Genomic DNA, 18396 nt, shown 5'->3' with positions numbered 1-18396 from the left:
AGTCTAGTTGTGAGAAAATACTCTACCCATCGTTTCCCCCTTTTTTTTTTTTCTTTTTTTTTTTTGACAAGTTTCCGATTAAATTGAGTTGAAGCTTCAAAGGACATAGACATAGATTTGTCTCATATCAAATCATCCCATATGAATAGGCCGCCGGCGACACACGAATGAGATACAAACATAACCCTTTGATACTAATTTCACAAAGTAATTGCTCTTAGAATTCGAACTCAATTCGCACAACATTTGCTAGTCAGCATTTTACCACACTAGCCAATGGCCTACAGTTTCCATCAGGAGTTGCTAATCAAACAACAGCTTAAAGCAAATAATTTTGGGGTTTTACATCACTTTATTATCGAGAAGGAAGGCAATAGTCTTGACAAGCAAAAGGGTAGAATAGTCATAATCCTATTACCAACAGACTGTCAATGCTAGAACATTTGGCATCGACATTTCTTTAAACAAACCTATACACATGTTTCCTTCAAAAGCCAACTATGGCTTTGTCCTCCAAAATTTCCAGCTAATTTATCAAAGTGCTGGCTAAATTTTATTGCATAAAAGCAACACGGATCACCAATATACTCATGCCGCCTGTTTCAGCCTCCATCTGTATAATGACGTACGAAAGATGAAACAAACAGAAAGATTAAATTCAATTCCCCACTAAGTATTCAAGAGTTAGTGGATTTAATGCTGTGGTGCCATTATTAAATTTGGAGAGCAGATGCTATTGGAGCCGCAAGGCTAAGAACTTCGAATGGGGCTCTGTTCTTCACCTCCTTCACCGTCAGCGGGCACGAGTCTGTGATCCAGAAGTAACTCAACCCATTCTCCGGGCACCCTGAAGAGATCGAGTGAGAACAAATGGAGAAAAGAAAATCAAAACCTTTAGGTAATCAAATTCCAGATATGAGGAAAGAAAACAGGGCCATGAAAGGCTACTTAATATTTTGAAAGAATCAGTATCTATTAACTTCGGGGAGGAGCTGAGCTGAAGGAGAAGGGTTTAAAAGTAAAGGTTCACTCTCATTTTATGGACTTGCCCGAATTGCTTTCCCCTTTCACAATTTGTATCCTTCTGACTTATTATCTTATGAAATAATTTTTCACAATATCTTCCTGGTTTTTTGCCTCAATAGTAAATAGTAATCACACTGACGCCATGATTTACGAGTATCATTCGCAACTTCATTTATAAAAATCTATTGTCCAACACATACCTTTTCCAACTTTTATTCCCATTTCACTTTAAAAACAACTTTATAACTAAAAAATTCCGTCATTCATGTATAAAATATTTTATTCATTTTTCATTATCTAAGATGTCCTAAATAGAATATTTCTCAATTTATATTATTTACAGAACTCACAATGCACTTAAATGAATTTTTATTCCAACTGTATTTTTACCTAAACCTTTCTTCATTTAGTAATATTTATACCATTATTTGAAATTTTCATAATCTTCATTTTCTTTAATCAGCTCATATTGATCCCACTTACTCACTTAGGGATGGCAATTTCCCCCAAACTCGGCAGGTTCCCGCCCCGCCCCTAATGGGGAGGATTTGGTAGCCCCCTAAATTTGGGGTGGGTATGGTACAATAATTGAAAACCAGAAACAGGTTTGGGATGGAGGTGAATTTAGTGATGAACCCGCCCTGAACTCGCCCTGATCATATATGTACCTTTATAAAAATTATATATATATAAAATATATATTTAACATTTTTAAGATCCTTGTTACTTCACTGGAAGTGTTAGTTAATATATTAATTCACTGCTCAGTAATTTAAAAACTGGGCCAGCTTATTTATCAGCCCAATTTGAACACATTGGGCTAGTTTTTTTTTTTTTTTTTCTACATAATAAAAGTGACATACCCCGCCCCGCCCCGCCCCTACAATTAAATAGAGTAAGCGGGACGGAGTCGGTACTTTGTCTACTAAAGTAGGGACAGGAATGGTATACCAATTACAAACCTGTCCCGGAGTAGGGGCGGAATTGGTATGACTGATTTTCTAACGAAGCAGAGTAGGGGTTAGCCAACTCTGCCTCGTTGCCATCACTAGTACATGGGTCTTTAACTAGTATGATAAGGACCAATGTTATCTGGTATTTACCAAGATCCTTAGCTTCATTATTATTTATTTGGTCCTGATAGAAAAACCAAGAAAATAGAGGGAAGATTTAATCCAATTAACCTAAAGCCCTTCACCTCCACTTTAAAGCATAAAATGCACAGAACATACAGTATAAGCTCAATTTTACATGCTGACATTAACAGCAGAACAAAAAAATAAAAAAAATAAAAATACTAGAGTGATGTGGATTAATTTCAAAGAAGTATTGCAAAAGGCGTGGGGTAAGATAACTTTTATTTATATTTACCTCTTTTGAGGTAAGCAACTCCCACACACTTCTTGCCCCAAGTGGGGCTTGAATCCTCAACACTACATTAAGGCGGTGGAAGAGATACCACCCAAGCCCCACACACACACAGAGGTAAGCAACTCCCACACACTTCTTGCCCCAAGTGGGGCTTGAATCCTCAACACTACATTAAGGTGGTGGAGGAGAAAGCACCCAAGCCACACACACACACACGTGAATTCCAAGTGTACTATGTCAATTTGAACTTGTTCTAAGATGATTCCTATGGAGTTTAATGAAAGGATTCAGGGGAAACTTTGTTTTACATCCACATTCATGGGTGAAAGAAAATATTGGGGAAAAAAACTCGATTTAATTTAGTATTGATGAAAAGAATCAGAATCTTGCAAAATATTAAAAGAAGGGGTCCCTTTTGCGTGTGTGTGTGTGTGTGTGTGGGTTGGGAGAGAAAGGGGTGGGGGGTGTTTGGTGGGGGTTGGCGGGATTTGTTTTTTCCTACAGGCTTCAAACAATCAGATAATTTTAGGTGCTTTTAGGAAGAAAAGAGGTCAGCCAAGTAAGATATTAGATGTGAAATTATCAAAGCATAGGAGATAATAGTAATGATAACAACTAAAATTATCTTATCAGCGATTAAATGGAAATGAGAAGATACGCGAATACCTCCATTATCATGTTCAAATCGTTCCCAAGACCTATGAGGAAAAATTCCATGTGTCACATAGGCACTGACTTTTGCTGCTCCATGTTTGGCCAAAACTTTCTAGAAGACAAGAGATGAAATCATAAGCATGGCATTCCAAATCAGAGGGGGGAAAAAAAAGAAGAAGAAGAAGAAGAAAATTTGTGGAGACCACTTACTGTAAAAGAGATAACGTTAGTCAGAGATTTACAAGCAGTTTATATCCATCAACATAGGCCAAACAATTATAATATAGAGATTTTAGATTCCCATATCTGTGCTCAATGGTTCCAGGTACTGATCATCATGGATAATTGGGCTATATCTGAGGGAGGGGGAGGGGGAGGAGGAGGAGGAGGAGAGGGTCGCAGAGTGGGTGGGAAAGAAAGAGGTGAAGTAAATTAAATGCTGCCATAATGTAGGGATGTTGACGAGACTTCACAATCTTCTAAAATTTACTCTCTGTTGTTTTGAAAAGAGGGGGGAAATTTGTAAAGCACAAAACCTGCCAATATCTCCCACTTCCAACTTTATAAGATGGTAAGATATTCTATCTGATAATTTTAAAATATAGCGTAAAAATGAAATTATACCACAAATCTGTTAACCATGCAAGCCAAAACACACTGATGGTGATGAGAGTTAGTCTCCTTTCCAATTTACTTTTACAGTTTTACCCGTACATGGGAATGTGCTTGTAATTATGGCTATTTTAGAATTCAAACCTTTGATGCATGCATAAAACTAATCATTATTTGTTCTCTTCTTTTTCTCCTTATCTTATTATTTTGAATTACCCACCATCCCTTCTTTCTATTGTTTTGTGCTAAAAAGCATTTTGGAAAGCACAAAACCTGCAGAATTTCCACTTCCTCCTTTATAAGTTCGTAAAGATATTCTGCCTGGTGTGCTCAAAATATAGGGAAAAGGTGCAGTTCAGTGCCCAAGCTGAAGCCAATAGCAAAAGCAGTCTGCAAACCATGATTGGACTGCAGCATAAACATATAGATCAGGAAGCTACATCCTTGCAGCTATATGGCCATACACCAATACCCTTGGTTCCCTCCACAACTATCAATATGACACAGTTAACAAGCACCGATCAGCTGCTATTGAAACCAGTCCTGGATAATCATATTATGAATGGGTCAACTATTTGCTGCAGTACTGAATGAGGTGTAAATATCTCAAGGATTATAATCCCGGCCAAACAAGAAAACATTAATTATCAAAAGTGTTAAATTCAATTCAACGCAACTCAATATAGCATTATCTCAAGTTCTCAACTATTACGGGTCAAATTCAGTTAGATCATGGGCTAATCATGTCTATCTGAGTGGCTCAGCAAAACCTTGTGGTGTTTCCTGGTTCTTTTCATGCCTTCAAGCAGAACAATATCATTTACCATTATTGTCTGTTTCTTTTTTATCCGAAACACTTAACATAAATCACATGACATACTTCTGTTATATCAATTTCTATATAGCACTTCAACATGGTGCCCCATGAAGTAGCTCTACCATATACATAAACAAATGACCAGAATGAAAAATGCCTAGGCTTGTTCACCATAGGAATAAGTTTGCCCCATAAGGACCACTTATCTCCTTTTTCCTATTTTTTTCTTTTGTACATGAAGTAGCTCTACCATATACTTCTCTACATGTACATGAATAAGAGTTTATCCTTTTATATTGACCAAAGAGACTGACATAATGGAAAAGAACAACCTCTGCAAGGATTTTCATACCTGACACTCAATCAGAGTGCCACCTGATTGTACTAGATCATCAACTATCACAACATGACGTCCTTTAGGGTCTCCCTCTTTTAGGCGCACAATCCGTTGACCACCTTCCCGAACTTTCGTACAAATAATCTGTAAATCAATTGTGCAGGGTGGTTAGACAGATGCACTATGAAAGAAGTTGTTAGATAAGATGAAACTGGATTAGACAAGTAGCCTGTGGCCTTGGTAGTTATATTGACAGACTTGGTGTGTGTTCAAGAAAGTAATGAATAAAATTAATCACAACCCTTGTTATGATTAGGAACAATACCGTTGGGAAATGCTGAAGCTGCTTATGAAAGCGTTTCCATGCACCATCATCAGGAAAAGCGACGCATATCTACAGAGAGAATGAGAATTGTCAGAGATGAAAAAGACCTAAGAAGAAATTAATCACATTATCAAATTTATATGATTCCAAGAGATTTAATAGACATCTAGTCTAGACTAAATTGGAAAATATGATGAAGAGAGGAATTATCCTAAAGAAAATAGGTTCAGAATAACTTGTTAATTGTGAAAGCCTTCCAAAGCAATTCATTCAAATAATGTATGTGTTATACCACGAGAAGTACATGTAAATATTAAGTAGCTCAGCTACTTGGCTCAATATTAATGTCATGGTTGAAACCATCAGATGTGAGAATTGAAACCTCACAAATCTTTCAAGTTTTAAGTACAATGGAATCAGTAGAGATCATATATTGCCAGTTCTGCAGTAAAAAATCTGGTCTAAAAACCTGACATTGTCAATGTCAAAGGATCAGACTTATGCAACATTATTTTTCAGTTGGTATGTATGGGTTCGTTTTCACAGCCAATCCTTACAGTTTCGCATCGTAAGATTCATAAGTGGTCTTTATCATATCAACAATTTTATAAAAGCAACAACAATGCAAATAAAAAACTCTTCTTTCTGTAACTAAGAACAAATTCTAGAGCATCTTAATCCTTCAGCATTAAGGGAATAGAAGAACATCTTACATTGTCAGAATCAGGGAGTTGTTGAAGTCTATTTTTAAGCAAACAAATGCCACTCTCAAAGCATGGTAAAATATTATCACCAAAGTAGAATCTCTCCTGAGATGCAACAAAGCAAGGGAACAAGGATGGTAAGAAAATTGGCAAAAGCAGTATAGCTTAAAAAAAAAAAAAAAAAAAAAAAGGAAAGAAAAGGAAAATGAAAGATAGGATTAAAAAAACATATTGGAAATTCTAACATGAAAAAGATAGTCAAAGCACTGGTCTGGCAGATTGTGGCACTAACCTGCAAGGCATGGATATCAAAAATCACTAAGCTAGAGGGCCCTCCCCTTGAAATTGGAATGTGTGACAAGATCCTAGCAAGGGTAAAAGCTGTGGCTATATCTCCTTCCTCCTCCATGCGCTCAGATGTGCCCGTGGGGAAAAAGGGAAGGACAAGTGTGAACGAGGAGATAAACAGCTTCGGCAATGCATAGATGACAGAAAGTTGCTCAAAAATTACTCCTGGAGAACTAAATGAAGCCAGAAAAGCTACATGTTGTCCCCGAATGCCATGAGCATTAGATATGAACAAGTTGGGGAATCCATCTTCAAATTTCCTAAATTATTACATTATGTCATATATGTCAGCATTCAGGAACAAGAACTTCAACTTTATACATCACAAGTGCACAACATCAAAGGAACTCTAGGAGCCAAAAATTGTTTCAATAACCTAATTTTGTACTCATAATCTACATGTTACTGGTTAAGTTATTAAAAGAAATATAATAGCAGCAACAATACCCAGCTTTCACAAGTGGAATTCTGATCTGACCAAGTAAATTTTGGGGTATTTAGTTGGGCTCATAACATTTGCATCAGAGCTGGCACCACATTAAGGTTATAGTTGTCAAAAGGGCCATTCAAAAGAGGGCTAACTACACCAGATTGAAACAACCTAGAGGGAGTGGAGGCTGAAAGTATCGAGAACAGGGCTACTTGGAGTTGGAGCTACATCGGAAGAAGGGCTTGATCTCATGCTCTCTATCAGTCCTGCTGCTCTTCCTGTACTGGTCAATTTCACAATGCACCATGTCAAAGCATTGGTCCAATAAAGACGCCTTCAATGAGGTGTGTGCCTATGGCACTGGGGTACATGCACCAACCAAGCAACAATACCCTTCAAACAAAATTACGTCTCATCTTTATAAAAATAACTTTCCATCAAAGAAATTAGCAAGATGAACACTACCCTTCAAACAAAATGGCATGATTTTGCCATATTCATGGCATGATGAGCATTGTAATAAATGGTTAACAATGGATGATATCGAAATTTTACTCGGAAAAAGAAAGACTGAAAAAATGCAAATTTTTGCAGTGAAAGTTCAAGTCGAAGATCAAAGTGAAAGTTGCGGATTTCTTTGCCCCACTCTCCAGACTCCGTCACATGAACTCTAATTTCTCAACCTCATTAACTTTTTAATCATTATAAATTGAGTTGGTCTGACACACCCAAGAGAGATCAAACAACAGAAATAAAAACATAATTATAACACAGCCTTTTTGCCAACGTGAAGCAACTCCAATTGAGCTACAGTATTTAGTTTCAACATACTTTATTCAATTGCAAAACCAATAGACATATATATAGTGTGTGTGCGTGTTTATACATACATTTGCATGTTTGTATGAATTCTATAAGTTTTAGGCAAATGGAGTGAAGAATTTACCTCCAGGTGATACTACGAAGCTCAATGGCGTCGGATTCGGCAGCGATTCTTTCGGCAAGGGCTTGCATTTCGGCACAATAGAAGAGGCATACCTTCTTGGAGTTATTCAGACTTGAATCCAACGCCATTGGAATAGGAGAAGGAGGTTTAAGGATGATGTGAATAGGATCGCTACCAGAGACGCAATCAACGGTCCACTTTTGGGGGCTTTCGAAGCTCGTGAGCTCGCATCGAATCCGGTTCTTATCTTCGAGGAATCGAAGGTATGAAGGCTTCGAACACAGAGGAAATGGAGAAGAAGAGGGCTTTAGGGATTTATTAGGGTTTCTTCTGCAGGGAGAAGGAAGGGTTGGTGGTGGAGTGGTAGACATGTGGATTTGTTGCGGTGTATCGGCCGCCGAGAACGGTGTCGTCGGGGGAGTTGGGATATTTTCTGCTTGCGTAGCGGAGACGATGACTTTCGTTTTCAGTTTCCAAATTCCAATTGTACCCCGTCTGGCTGACACGTAAGCTAGCCTTTTTTTTAATTGAAAATTTTAAGTGGTTCCAACTAATCATAAATTACCATGAAAACAAAATACTGTGATTGGTCGAAATTATGTAAAATACTGCGATTGGTCGAAATCATGTAAAAAATGTGAATACAGATAAAAATAAAAGAAAGGAAAGATGTAGAATGGTATATTAAGAAAAAAAGTGAAATGAAATAATAGTAATTATATATATAGAAAAGAAAGAAAATGAAATTAATTTAATGCATTTATTACTATACTATTTTTTTTTTTTTATAGATTTTGCCTTTCATAAAAAAAGGAATAAATTTGGTATTAATAAATTTTTATTAAAAATACTAAGATTTCTTTTATTTTTTTCATTTCCTCCCAAAATATGAGAGGATAGACTCTTTGTGGGCTTACGGCTTATCCGATCCCAGAGCCGTTAGCTATTATTATTTCTTAGATGAATATATAATCAGGTGCTAACTGATAAGTTACAGTTCCAACTCATAATCATAAAAGTACCCACAAAACGTGGTGACAAAAACATCAGGCTTCGAGTCTTCTTTCCATAGCCATTGAGTTTGTCCAATTTGAAGTTTCTAGTAAAAAATTAATGCCAAAGTACTGAACTCAAAAGTCTCATTTTCTTAATCAACAAATTAAGTTTTAATGTATATCTTCAAATCCTTTTATTCCTTTTTTTTCCTTCTAAAATTTTATATCAAACACAAATATATATATATATATATATATATATATATATCCCTCCATTTTCTTTCTTTCCCTTTACATTCAAACAGGCTCTAATATAGAATAATTTTTTTTTTTTCATTTAAAAAAAAATAATACTCTCAAACTTTAAAAGAAAATGAAGTAAATAATAGGCAAAGTTTCTACTATGTAGTATCCCATACAATAAAATCTCTCAATTTCTCTAGGAAATGAAAATTTATTGGATAGCCTACCCAAAACGCGTTCCATGAAATACAATGACATAAGGGAATTCATCCTCTCAAAAAATATTTTTATTGTGCCCGTTCCATGTTGTAACAAGTATATTCAACCGTTCATGTAATATACATATACATGCACCCGTTGCGTCGTGTAACGAGCGCAATGAAATTTTTCTACATTCCTATCCTTAATCTTTAAAAAAAAAAAATTAAAAAGTGTTTTTTAACTCGTTCTTTAAATAAAAAGTAGTGAAACATGAGAAAACATTTGGCATTGTACGTGTTTAAATAGTAGGGAAAAAAAAAATCATAGGAAAGAATTCTCTTTAACTATCTAAATTTTGACATAAATTACTTGTTAACACAACTCTGACATATTGGGTTGCGGTTGGAATAAATAAAATATTATTAGATTTGTCAAAAAATTACGATCAATATTCAATAAAAAGCATGTTAGGTGTTTGGTGACACATTACAATAAGTTTTTTTCATAATTAAATTATTTTTAAATTTATTTTGTAATAATATATTTTTAAACATTTCTATTGCTAATTTTACAATAATATCATTTAATATAATGTTATCATATTTGATAATAACAACTTGAATGAGTGTAATTGTTTTTATAAAAAATAAAAGGTAAAGTACAGTCACACCCCTTGAGGTTTGGTAAATGACACATAGATAAAAGTTACTCATTTTTTGAACAAAGACACCCATTCAAGTTTGAAAAATGGACAAAAAAACTCTGAAAATGGTGAATTAACTTTATTACCCTTTGATATAAAATTGATATTTTAATTGCCTTAAATACCTTTGGATCAAACCCAAACCCAAACCCAAACCAAGACCTTTATTCCTTTCTCTCTATATGTAGATACACACACATTACATAATAGCCGCCACCGCCACCACCAAAACCTACACAATCCTAATTCCAACCCATCACCAATCGTCGCTGTCGCCACCACCTACACAATCCCAATCATCAATCATTGCCACCACCCACACAATCATCGCCTCTCAAACCCACCACCAATCCACGGCCTCTCCCTTAAACCCAGATTCTGTAAAGCCCTTTTCTCTTCGTATATTTATACACACACACACAGATTACAAACTTTGAATAGTCGAACTAAACACGTCTAAGCAGCATCACTCTTGTGTTGGGAGTTTATTTTATTAGTAAATTTGATTCGATTTGATTGGGTTCTTGTGTTTGAGTTGATTTTTTAAGCTATCCGATCAATACCTTGATTCAAAAAAGGTAAAGTGATTCATGTATTCTTGTTGTTTAATACAAATATATATATTACAGTGTATATAGGGTACTATATATATATAATACCCTAAGCATTTTGATGACATTTGTTTCTGAACTTCAAATTTTTTAAAAATTCATTATACAATTGAAAAATAGACACAAGTCATTTGCTTTTAATACTCCCTCTGTCCCGAAGCCAACATCTAAAATGGGACGGAGGTAGTAATATTCTGCCCACAATTCGTTCAAAGACGATGGCAAAACTGCCACTGATCTTCTGACGCCGACGTCGGAGATGAGGAGAGCAATACAGACCTTGACCTTGATCTACTTCCTTGATCTGGTGGCGGAGAAGGGATCAGACTACTGGTTCGACTCATCGTAGTCATTGTTGGGGGATGCGCCACGGAGAGCGGTGTGGGTAGGTGTGGTGGTGGTGGTGGAGGCTGAAGTGTAGTGGCGGTGGCGGCGGCCGACGACCCCTGCACCTGCCGCGCCGGTGTTGGTGGTGGTGTTGTAATGTGTGTGTGTATATATATATATATATATATATGCCTGTGTGTATATATATATATATATATATATATATATATATATGAGAAAAGTGCCAAAAAAACTCCTGTATTATTGGAAAACTTGCATCACTGTTCCGGTAGGATCCATCACTGTTCCGGTCGGATCTTACCATTAAAGTGACGAGGTCATATACACTATAATTTTAATGACCATACATAAGCTTGAAAAGACACTAAAGCCCCTTATTATTGTAACAATTAAACCCAAACACCCCTTTAAACGCCCCCAAACACGCCCTTATTTATATATATAATTATATATATATATACACACACAGATACATATAGTTACAAATTATTGTTTATATTCTCCGCAACGTGCATGGTGGAAAGAAAAAAAAAAAAAAAATTCATGTTCAGTGTGGAACTTTATTTGTGCTCGTTGTAGAACTAAAAAAAAAATCAAAATTGGGACTAAAATTTGAAGACTTTCGTAGATAGAAGCACACCATCATTGTTCGCCTTATTAGTGTCGATGCAGGGACGGAGAAATTGACGTGAACTTCATGGTGGCGGTGGTGTCAATTAAATTTGCAAAATTCTCAACCATCGCCAAACACAAACGCAGTGAAGTTCATGGCAACCCAGTAGTTTCAGCGTACTCCAAGTGGAGAGCTTCATCAAACCTATTGCCTACGTTCAGTGAATAGAGATTGCATCGGCGGTGGAGATTCACCCCCGGGTCTGATTGGAAAGATGAACATTTGTCGGTCTTTGTTTGGACATGTGGAGTGGTCGGCGACGAAGTTGAGGCCGACGATATGCAACATGAAAGAATAATTGATGGACAAGAGCTGCCAAGATTTGGCCACACAGGTGCAGCCAAGAATAGGTGCGGCAATGAAGCTGCAGCAGAGGGCAGTGAAGAAGAAAGTGACGCGTGCGCGTGTGAAGAGCGCGTTAGATCCATGCGTAGTGGCGCGTGAAGAGCGCGTTGGCACGTGAGGCGTGAGTCATACGACGGCGGTTTGTTTTGCGAACCTCTAAATCATCTTCTTCTAGGTTGCCAACGTTATACGCCTCCGTGCTACCGATGACGATTTTTGGGTGCCTTTTGTCGCCTTGGCCGTGGTGGTTTCGTCTGCCATGATGCCTATCTGGCTCTCTCGTCTAGTCGATGAGCTTGTGGCGATGCTCAGAACACGGACAACAGCAAATCAGAGACTAAAGAAGTCGCGATTCCGGTGATGGGCTATTATAAAGAAGTTCGACTGTGATTGGGTTTGATGACGGCCGGCGGGACTGAATGGCTGCGAGCTTGGCTTAGGATAATGGCGGCCGACGGTGGAGTGAACTTAGTCGCGATAGGGTGGTTCATGGCGTGATGGTAGCAGTAAGTTCTCTCTTGGGTTGCGATCGGCAGAACCCTATCTCAAAATTCTGCTATAGTGAATTTTAAGTGTTGAAAACTTGAAACTACACCCTTTATTTTAAGGATATATTTGTCTTTCAGATTTTCCAGCACCGACAATTGACCTGATGGATTTAATTGCAACAGAATTAAAGTTTAAGGGGTTTTTTTTGTAGTTCAGGGGGTAACTTGCAAAAGCCCTATAGTTTAGGGGGGGTTTTATGCACTTTTTTCTCTCTCTATATATATGTATATATGTTAGAGATAGAGAGAGAGAGACATGGATGGTGTGATAAGAAAAGAAAAAATGAATAAGGGTTATTGCGTCATTTTGCAAGGTTTGATATTTTGTAATATATCTGAATTTAATATAGAGGGGTAATTTTGTCTTTTGATATGATTTAAGGCCTTGTTTGGATGGAATTTCAGAAAGGGGGGTGTCATTGTCCAAAAAATGAATAACTTTCCTCCATGTGTCCTTTTGTCAAAGGGTGTTGCTGTACTTTATTCAAAAATAAAAAGGATATAATTGAATAATGAAAAAGAGTTTCCTAAATTATTGAACACTCGTAACGCAGTTTTAAAAGGCTTTAAATTCTAATTTCATTCAAACATCTGAGCTAAATTTGGTAACCAGTAAAAGCACTTTTAATAGTAATCAAAGGCATCTAAACGCAATTTTTTCAAAATAAAAGTGCTTTTAAGAGAAGCAAATCCCATGTTATCACATATTGATATCGCATCCCATTTTAATATCAATTCTCTTTTTTTAATCTTACAAAGCGAAAATTGAGTTTCAAGCCCATATAGAAACACAATATTTATATATGATTGAAAACAAATCTATATAGACTTTTGTTTAATTTGATATAAATAAGAAGAATTTCTGTAAATAATAATATTTTCTTTGATCTTTCGTCTCATAAAAAATCATGAAGTATATAAAATGTTACAACTTTCATAAATAAAAATAAATAAAAAATCATTCTAACAAAATACATTATAGAATTTTTTTTCCCCAATAAATATATAAAAGAAATGTTATAAAAGAATCTCGCGTGAATTCACATATTCATAAGTTTTTCATGGTGTAGAATTTATAGATCTAATTATACTAAGATGATAAAAAAAAAATTTAAAATCATATTAAGTTAAGAACTTTTAAGTGATAATTAAAAGGGTAAAGTGTCGAGGGCATTGTGCCTCAGTGTATCTCTCTTGCCTTACAAAGTAGATATTGAGCATTCGTACCTTCAAAAAGTAGAGTGTGTGTGAATGGTGTGTTAATGACTAAGAAAGAAAAAAAAAAATTAATAAAAAAAAAAAAAAATAACTATTATATATCGAAAACTCCCCTAGCGTTCAAAAACCTGTTATATATTCCCCTAGTGTTAAAAAAATCCCCTACATTTTTCAAATTAAACAAATAAAAATATTTTATCAATTTAAAGATTAAAATACCTAAAACACCCTTAAGACCAAAAAAAAAAATAAAATCAATGATTATATTTTAAGGTTATATTGGTATTATAGAGTTTCATTAAAAAAAAAAAAAATGGTTAAAATTGACTGTCAATCAATAATAGAGAAAATGACATATTTTGAGCTGTTACAGATTTATATGCACTTAAATATCACATGTCAGAAGAAAAAAAATGTGTTTTTTTTTACAAAATTTTTTATCTAGCAAGGGTTTGTTGCACTTTACTCCAATTAAAAATTAAAAATTAAGTTTATGGAATGTTGATTTAAATATTTCTTCTTGTTTCTTTTAAAAATTATTTAGCAAATATTTTTTTTTCTTAGAGCTCATTTTAATAACACGCACCATTTAAATCCGTAAAATTAACCTCGAGCACTTACATTCAGTATCTCTGCCATCACCGATATGTCGGAAATAAACAAACGGTATTTGCCGGAGTGGGACTATTGTGTTGTATAATATTTGGCGCCAGGTCAATGTAGTATTGATGTTGTTGTTAAACCGTCAAATACCCACCCCCTGCACAATTCACGTGATCTGCAATTTGCGACATCCCAACGGCGACATGCATACCACAGGCGTACACCTCACCCACACCAAATCACCCGTCCCTTTCTTTCCTCCCTCCGTTTCTCTCTCTCTTCCTCTTCTCTCTTTCTCTCTAAAGTCTCACTCACTTTCCTTCCAACTAAAAAAACTCCATCAGAGAAGATGGGAGAGAAAACATGGCCGTCCCGATCGGACGGCCCTCATTTCACCGCACTTTCCATCACCGCTACCAAACAGCAATCCGACGTCACATCCAATCGATGCAGATTCAAATTCTCCACAAAAACCACTCGATTCAGTTCAAGATCATCGTCGCCGTCGTCGTCATCATCACCGCCCTATTTCTCGATGCTGCCGTACGATGTGTTGAGGAAGATCGCGGGGAGTTTCACTCATCCGGACCTCAAAACGGCGTCGCTGGTGTGCAGGTCGTGGAGGGACGCGCTTCGGCCGCTGAGGGAGGCGATGGTGTTCCTGCGGTGGGGGAAGCGGTTCAAGCACGGCAGAGGCGGAGTGAACCCTAATCTGAAAAAGGCTTTGGACTCCTTCTTGAAAGGTGCCGCTCGTGGGTCAACGCTGGCTATGGTGGATGCGGGACTGTTGTACTGGGACATGGGGAAGAAGGAGGAAGGGATGGCTCTGTATCGGAAGGCGGCCGAGCTCGGCGACCCCACCGGCCAATGTAATTTGGGGATTTCATATTTGCAAGGTAGCATTTTTGCAGATTTTAATGTTGCATGTTTGGTAGCATAGAATTCGCGCGTTGGAATTGGAAATGAAGGAAAATTAGCTTGAAATTCGAACTGATATAGTCCTCAGTTCCAATTCCAAAGCTTATTAGCTGTAATCTGACTTTGATTCATATTTGATTTCGCAATTTCACTTTTTGAATGGATAATTTTTTTTGGTAGCATGAAATTTGCGCACAGAAGGAAAACTAGTTTAGAATTTGAATTGATATAGTCCTCAATTCCAATTTCAAAGCTTAGCTTAGCTCTAATTTAACTTTGATTGATATTTGATTTTGTAATTTCACTTGTTGAAATTGATGTTGTGAATTGGGTTAGTAAGAATTGTTGTAGTAAGTTACTGTTGGGTATAAAATACCCAGTGTTCAGCACAACGGAAGCAAATAACAGACGGACACGGAGATCCGAACAACAAAGAATAGAAATAGCACAAATAAAATAAATAACACAATATTTAACGTGGATCAGCCTAACCTGGCCTACATTTCACAATATTTGTTGAGAGATATTACAATGGAAGAGGACATTACCCCCTCATGAGAAACTACACCGGTGTACACTAAACTTATGCTGAGCCTTATACATGTACCACTCCACGAGATCCCCGCTCGCCATCAGTGTTCTGCCCACTCTACCAAATATCACCATGGGTTGTGTGAGATGGAACGGACCCATGGCCCTCACACACCGATAACTACTCTCTATGAGGCTACATCTCTCTACTCTCTTTCCTTGGTGCACTGCACCTTTTTCTATTTTCTCTCTTCTTTCAACCCTTCTCCAGTTTTTCCTTCACAATTCATGCTTGTATGTATACACCTTGGGCCAACCGGCATAGCCTCCTTTTATGATTTTTACCATAGCACGCATTCATTACACCTAGTGTATCTGTTTCAACTTTTCATCTTCCACAGTTTCACACATTGTGCACCTCTTATCTTTCATACACAGCACACCCACATTTAAAACTTTCTTATGTTTCTACCCCTACTGTGTGGGCGCCATCACCTTTGTCCTTTTTTTTTCTTACAACACACACATATATCTTGCACCACACCCACGTACATTTATTACACCCACGTACATATAACGCACACATATATATACTCACTAATACATTTGACTCTGCATTCTTTTACCTGTGGGTGGAAATCCCAACAGTTATGATATTGCATTTGATCTTCTAAAGAGGTGAAAGTTATAGTGGTTTGATTTGTATTGCACCAAAATTTGTTGCTTGGTTTGCACAATCAAGCTGTCCTTTTGGTTAGGATGGTTTTGGAGTTATTTCGGCTGAATGTCAATTGTGGAATGTGGGGACTGTGTAGAGTAGTGAAGTGATTTAGAATGTGACTGCTTTGCCAAATAATTCTGTTTGATTTTGCTAGTAGGAGAGAGTTCTTTTATGTTAGTTCAACCTTTCTTCTACTTATTTTCTTCCTGATTTACTAACACTCCTCCTCGCTCTTCTTCAGTGTTGAAAATCAAATTGATCTCATTTACTTTATTTTTTTGCATAATTGGGATGTGGTAATATTATAAATACGGAAATTCTATCTCATTTCTTATGCACCCATTTATTCTCTTCCATCTTCATCTCTGCTGAACATAAGAATATAGATTTCTTCCTCCTTTCAGTCCTTTCATTTATATGGGTCATACCTTTTGGTATCATTTACTTTGTCTTTTAGAAGTAACACTACTTTTAAGAGGGGCAATTAATGTACATTCTTTATAGAACAAAATAGGCACTGCCTATAACTTCCCTTCAAGCAGATATGCTAAGAAACCTTTAGGAACCATCAAGGTTGATTACGAGGAGCATCATTGTTTGTCCAACATGTATATGATTATTCTACTCGATGGTAACGTGGTAACATTAATAATATTTGTCGTATTTCCTCTGAGGAAAGCAAGAAGTTGCGTATTCTTTATTAGTGTTTTTAATAGTCTTCAACATCATTCATTATTATGTCATGTGAGAATGAGTCTTTTTGACTGTTATCTTGTATACAGCCGAACCTCCAAATACAAAAGAGGCCATCAAATGGTTATATCAGGCTTCATTTGCGGGCCATGTTCGTGCTCAGTACCAACTTGCGCTGTGTTTGCATCAAGGCCGTGGAGTGGATCAAAATCTACCAGAAGCAGTATGTGGTGTTCCCCAAGTCTCTTCTTTCTAAATGAACTCTTTGTTCAAGGACACAATTTGAAATTATGTTACTTTTGCATTTTGCTATTAGTAATTGGATTTCCATCTCTTAATGATAAACCATCGGTACCAACTACTTTGATATCACTAGTCTTTGTTGGCTATTGTACAGTGTACAAATCATTTATGCATGAACCTTGTTATGAATTGAATATTATCTTGGCTCTTTATTGATGTACCTCCATCTGATTATGAACGACTTGGTGTAAAGTCAGTCCTGTGTAGTTTGAAATATTAGGCTTTGTTGAGTAGGCACTGTTTTTTTAGTTGTTGATGTTGATATCCTAGTGTGAACTTTCCTACTGATACCTTTTATCTCGACAGGCCAGATGGTATCGGAGAGCTGCAGAAGGTGGGTATGTGCGTGCTATGTATAATACGTCTTTATGCTACTCCTTTGGTGAAGGTCTGGCGCAGAGTCATCGACAAGCAAGGAAATGGATGAAGCGGGCAGCTGATCACGGTCACAGTAAAGCTCAGTTTGAGCATGGACTTGGTCTCTTTTCTGTATGTACTATACACAGCATTTTAACTGACATTTTTGTAATTTCACTAGGGATTATAGGAGAATATAAGTGCACCTGAGTCCATATATTAATGTACATTGTACACATTATATATCTTCATTCATTTAGGTTTAAGATATGGTGCAGAATCTGATGAGACTGTTGGAACTACTTGGACAGGAAGGGGAGATGATGAAGGCTATAGTCTACCTGGAGCTTGCCACCCGAGCAGGTGAAAATGCTGCAGCTCATGTCAAGAATGCTGTACTCCAACAACTGTCGACGACTTCGCGTGATCGAGCCATGAATCTTGCCGACAATTGGCGTGCCTTGCCTTCTTCTCGCTGAATTGTATAGAATCACGACTTTATAGACACTCACTCTGCGCTTTTTGGTTCCCGTTGTCTCTCCTCAGTATGGTCCTTTTCTTTATCCCCCTTTTCTCTATCTGATGAGAAAAACAGTGTATGTAAATCAAATATCATAGTTTAGTCGTTAAAGATGTTGATAATGCTTTGTAATTTTCTTTGAAACTGTATTATGATTGCTTCTGTCAAGCGAGTCAAGGTTGTGTGCTGTATTTAGGACCCTCTTGAGTCTGTACATTACATAAAAGCATACGAGTGTTTGATTGATCTTTATGCTGACCCAAGGAATGTGTTGTGTACAAGTAATAGACTTGTA

General features: G+C 36.8%; 2 protein-coding genes across 2 annotated transcripts; one reads left to right on the top strand and one right to left on the bottom strand.

The window, feature by feature from the left end:
- Positions 1 to 223: 223 nt before the first annotated feature.
- Positions 224 to 8077, bottom strand: LOC132304292 (ribose-phosphate pyrophosphokinase 4-like). Its single transcript, XM_059801894.1, has 7 exons — positions 7571 to 8077; positions 6139 to 6454; positions 5856 to 5951; positions 5143 to 5211; positions 4833 to 4961; positions 3064 to 3163; positions 224 to 847 (listed from the first exon to the last, which is right to left on the bottom strand). Exons 1-7 carry the CDS (start codon positions 7939 to 7941, stop codon positions 714 to 716), a joined length of 1215 nt encoding a protein of 404 aa, XP_059657877.1. The 5' UTR covers positions 7942 to 8077; the 3' UTR covers positions 224 to 713.
- A 6028-nt stretch (positions 8078 to 14105) lies between these two features.
- On the top strand, positions 14106 to 18351 carry LOC132304291 (F-box protein At1g70590). Its single transcript, XM_059801893.1, has 4 exons — positions 14106 to 14954; positions 17011 to 17144; positions 17531 to 17713; positions 17893 to 18351. The coding sequence occupies exons 1-4, from the start codon at positions 14408 to 14410 to the stop codon at positions 18058 to 18060; spliced, it is 1032 nt and encodes a 343-aa protein (XP_059657876.1). The 5' UTR covers positions 14106 to 14407; the 3' UTR covers positions 18061 to 18351.
- Positions 18352 to 18396: the final 45 nt, after the last annotated feature.

This window comes from Cornus florida, unplaced genomic scaffold (assembly GCF_030987335.1).
Source record: "Cornus florida cultivar Cherokee Brave unplaced genomic scaffold, ASM3098733v1 CherokeeBrave_3.0.0_Hap2_Chr04, whole genome shotgun sequence".
In the NCBI taxonomy this organism is placed as follows: domain Eukaryota; kingdom Viridiplantae; phylum Streptophyta; class Magnoliopsida; order Cornales; family Cornaceae; genus Cornus; species Cornus florida.
This window is presented reverse-complemented; position numbering and strand designations above follow the sequence as displayed.